The sequence below is a fragment of the Homarus americanus genome, unplaced genomic scaffold (assembly GCF_018991925.1).
Source record: "Homarus americanus isolate GMGI-L3 unplaced genomic scaffold, GMGI_Hamer_2.0 scaffold51859, whole genome shotgun sequence".
Lineage (NCBI taxonomy): Eukaryota > Metazoa > Arthropoda > Malacostraca > Decapoda > Nephropidae > Homarus > Homarus americanus.
This window is the reverse complement of record NW_024711292.1, coordinates 18,721,284-18,725,874: the sequence shown is the minus strand read 5'-3', so window position 1 is coordinate 18,725,874 and position 4,591 is coordinate 18,721,284. Positions and strand designations below refer to the sequence as shown.

General features: G+C 36.3%; 1 protein-coding gene across 4 annotated transcripts in view; it reads left to right on the top strand.

The window, feature by feature from the left end:
- Positions 1-4,317: 4,317 nt before the first annotated feature.
- LOC121854641 (putative glycerol kinase 5) overlaps positions 4,318-4,591 on the top strand; it is a gene marked incomplete at its 5' end in the record, with an annotated part of 197,031 nt that continues 196,757 nt past the window's right edge. For all 4 annotated transcript variants that reach the window (XM_042349522.1, XM_042349443.1, XM_042349356.1 and 1 more), the window contains 1 exon segment: positions 4,318-4,411. In XM_042349522.1, coding sequence (XP_042205456.1) covers positions 4,318-4,411 — 94 coding nt within the window.

The following is a 4,591-nucleotide window of genomic DNA, read 5'->3' as shown; positions in this document are numbered from 1 at the left end:
CGCGCTCCACTGAGTGAGTGCAGCCACGAGGCGACCCAAGACACCCCTCCGTCTCGCCCGGGACGGAAACGTTTCGGTATAGAAAATGCGCGCGTCATTTGAAAAAAATTTTGGTCACGGCGGTCGCAGTCGTATGTCCCGTATGGACGTACGGTCAAAGCAGGTCGTAAGTACCATTGGACGTAAGTCCGTATAGTCGTAAGTCGGGGTTTAGGTGTACATGAATTAACTGTTAAACTCTGGTAGCAAATTCACGTTTTCGGAGGATGCATTTAATATATACAGTACTTATTTTTACCCACAATAAGGCATACTAAGACAAATTACGTACCAGAAATACTACATTATGCAAAAACAACATTTTTATAGATCAGGATCACATTGAAATATTACACGACCGTCAGCAGAGGCGGGAAATAAGTCATATTTCCCGCCTCAGTTGACGGTCGTGTAATTTTTCAATGTGATTCTGATCTTTAAAAATGTTGTTTTTGCTTAATGTGGTATTACTGGTACGTAATTTGTCCTGTATGCCTTATTGTGGGTAAAAATAAATACTGTACAGTCGGCCCTTAACATACGCGGGTTTAGCATACGCGGATTTGCAAATATGCGGATTGCCCCGCAAGAGGAATATTCTGTACATTGAAGTAATTGAAATACATTCAAATTGCGCCCCATTCAACTCGCGCGCGGCACAGAACACGGGACACCGCCCGCAACCGCAACCTCACACACACATGCATAGCTCTCCCTTACTCAGTCAATCTCGCTGTAACCACGCTTGAGTTGACATCAGCATTGTAGTTGCAAAAATATTACATTTCCGTGAATGTATTATATCAAGCACAGTATGAATAGAATATCACTAATATAACAGTATTTTAACCGAAAACTATTAAAAAAACGAGTAACATATCTTGAACATCGGAAGGTTAGGTAATATCTTTTGTTTTCATGTAGTTTATCCTAATTTACATTGAAATACATTACGTTTCAGCAAAACTACTATTTATTTCTGAGAATATGGAAATGTAATATTTTTGCTGAAATGACGTACGTATTACAGTGTAAAGTGACGAAAGCAATGACTTTCGCTTTCTTTCGTTCAAAAGATGTTACCGTAATCGCTTTTGAATGGTTTTCAGTTAATAACTGTTGTATTACAGTGGTCCCTCGGTTAACGAGCGCCTCGGTTAACGAGATTTCGGTTAAGGAGTTACGTTCCATAAGATTCTTAACTTCGGTTAACGAGCAATCCCTCGATTAACGAGTTTCTTACGAGCCAACCTGAACATGATTTCGCTTGCATTTGGCGGTCCACCAGCTGTAGTATTAGTCCGCCAATACAGTAATCGGTTCTAGGGCTTAAATTCCTTACCATTTTAGCAAATATCAAGAAGTTTATACTATTCAATAATTTTAAAAGTTTAATATTAAATTTTTTACTCATTTTAACAATTATTGAACATAATTGAAGGTAATGAAACTAGTTTTATGCGTGCCATCCAGCCTCTCAACACACCATACAGGCGTCAGTCTTTGTGTCTTTTCAGTGGAGGTAACATCTTGCTTGAGACTCTCTTCAACTAAATGCTTTTTTTCTGTTTTTGCAAGCAAATTATTGGTCATTTTGAAATTATTTTACATATTGACAATATATAATGCAGTGCAGTGTTGATTTAAAGAAAATATTCTTGAATTGCACCAAGAGAACTAAAATTTTATGGGTGAAATGGTGCCATGGGGTGACTTCTCTTCCACCCCAATGCCTTCTCTTCTCCCTTCTCCACCCCCATTCTAATTCCCATCATCATCATCCAGGAGCCTTCTACATACACACCTCAAAGTAAGTGTACTTTTCTACCTTTTTTGTTGAATTTAGGCAATTTTCGGTGAGCTGAAACCAATTACCCAAAAACCCATTGAAACAATGGTTTCGGTTTACGAGTTTTTCGGTTAACGACCAACCTTCTAGAACGGATTGTGCTCGTTAACCGAGGGACCACTGTACAATAATATTCTATCCTATCATTAGCCTCATAATCCCACAACTGAAAACCATTCGAAAAGCGATTACGGTAACATCCTTTGAACGAAAGAAAGCGAAAGTCATTGTTTTCGTCACGATTTTATCCCACTTTCCACTGTAATACGTACGTCATTTCAGCAAAAATATTACATTTCCGTGAATGTAGTATATCAAGCACAGAATGAATAGAATATCATTGTAATATAACAGTATTTTAACCGAAAACGATTAAAAAAACGAGTAACATCTCTTGAACATCGGAAGGTTAGGTAAAGTCTTTTGTTTTCGTCATGTATTTTATCCTATTTTACATTGAAATACATCACGTTTCAGCAAAACTACTATTTATTTCTGAGAATATATTCATTCAGGCGCAGTTTAGGTAAAATATACATGTGATGTAACATTTTTTTAACTGAAAACGATTCGAAAAACACGTACCCTCTAGCCCTGTTCAAGGAGAAGACTGGGAGGAGCTGTTTGGTGTTGAAGACGATGACAAGGAAAATGATTTTGATGGATTTGAATGAAAATATTCAGAAATATGGTATCGTAGTATTTATTCAAGTGAATTAGGATAGAATATTATTGTAATACAACAGTAGTGACGATGTGGAGGAGGCGGAGGGATAGAGCGGGGAGGAGTGGTGATGCTGGAGGCGGGAGCAGGGACGAGTGGAGATGCCAGCCAGTACATTACGGGTGTACAGTATTAATTGTTTTTATAGCTTGTTTTGCCTTTTAATATTAAATACTGTGCATTACTTTTAAATAAAACTAATATTTATTTCTGAGAATATGGAAGTGTAATATTTTTGCTGAAATGATGTACGTATTACAGTGGAAAGTGGGATAAAATTGTGACAAAAGCAATGACTTTCGCTTTCTTTCGTTCACAAAAGATTTTACCGTAATCGCTTTTCGAATGGTTTTTAGTTGTGGGATTATGAGGCTAATGATAGGATAGAATATTATTGTAATACAGTACAGTACAACAGTTTTTTAACTGAAAACCATTCGAAAAGCGATTACGGTAAAATCTTTTGAACAACGAAAGAAAGCGAAAGTCATTGTTTTCATCATGATTTTATCCCACTTTACACTGTAATACATATGTAATTTCAGCAAAAATATTACATTTGCATATTTATTTCTGAGAATATATGCATTCAGTCGTTAAGGTAAAATATACTTGCGAAGTAATATTTTAATGAAAATACGGTATCGTAGTTTTCTTTTGTTACAAATTTAATTAACAAAGATTGATGTTTCAAATGTAATGAACAAAAATTTATGTACAGTATCTATAAATACTTTAAAAAATGAATACTTTATGTTTAACATCGTCCTGTGCATACCATACCATGCATTTGGCTACTTTGGGCTTGCTATGATGACGCATGAGATCTGCCCTGGCGACTGTGCCGACACTCACAGCTGGTGGTGCGTTGGTTCATCGTTTCCATTGTTTACTGGTAGTTACGGGTAAATATTTTTCAACCTAACAAAACTATTACCCGTTTAAAGGTTGACCCCCAATTTTTTGCCAAATAATTTGGTCTTAAAAACTCGAACTACACACAGGTATATGCGGTAAATAAGGACATGGGGGGCCAGGGGTTTTTTAGGGGGGGGCAGCAAAAGTACACGGATTTTTAACATTCACGGGTATCTCTGTTACCTAACCCCCGCATATGTTAAGGGCCGACTGTATAAATGAATTTTTTTCCGTATTCCGAAATTAGTGTCTTAATTTGTAAATTCCGTAAGGGCGAAATTCCTTAACCCAAGAAATACCCGTGCATAAAAATATTGTAGGATCATTAATTTATTCCATTTAAAATAGATTTTATGGAAGATATGAGAACACTCTGCAGCCATTTAGTTTTTGTGTACTTGGAGGGCTTAAAACTCTAATTTCAGCTTGATAAGGTAACAGGCATTTTTGCATTCATGAGATCAAATCATTGAGAATTAAATTGTTACCAAAAATTAACAGAAAGTGCCGAAACAACTTTACCCAGGGCTTTTTCTGAAAATGGATCAGGGAGTTGGGGGAGGCATAGGAGGAAAGGGGCACATGGTGATAGTCATTATGTTATTATGAGTATGTAATATCTGAAATATGAAAACAATTGCATAAATATAGTGCACCACTCTTTATAACAGCCGGGTTGTCCCCTTAAGCTTCCCAGAATTGACTAATATTTCAAATCAAATTAATTGTATACAGGTACCTGTATTGTACTGTCCAATATAGCTAAAACTGTGTAATTTCTTTTCAGGTGACCCTATTATACCCATCCCCAGAATGTGTGGAGATGAATCCAGAAGAACTATGGGAGAAGTTTGTCAAAATCATAAATGACGCTATAGCTAGTAAGTCCTATCCAGAGGAAAGTTTTGTGATTTTCTTTTTTGGAGATCTTAACAAAATATGACTTTATTGAGCAAGACCAGTTTATGAATGCTTAAAGATTTTAACCAATTAAAGTTCATTATATTTGACATCTATTTATAAGTTGAGTAAGTAATAATGTACAGTGGTCCCTCGGTTAA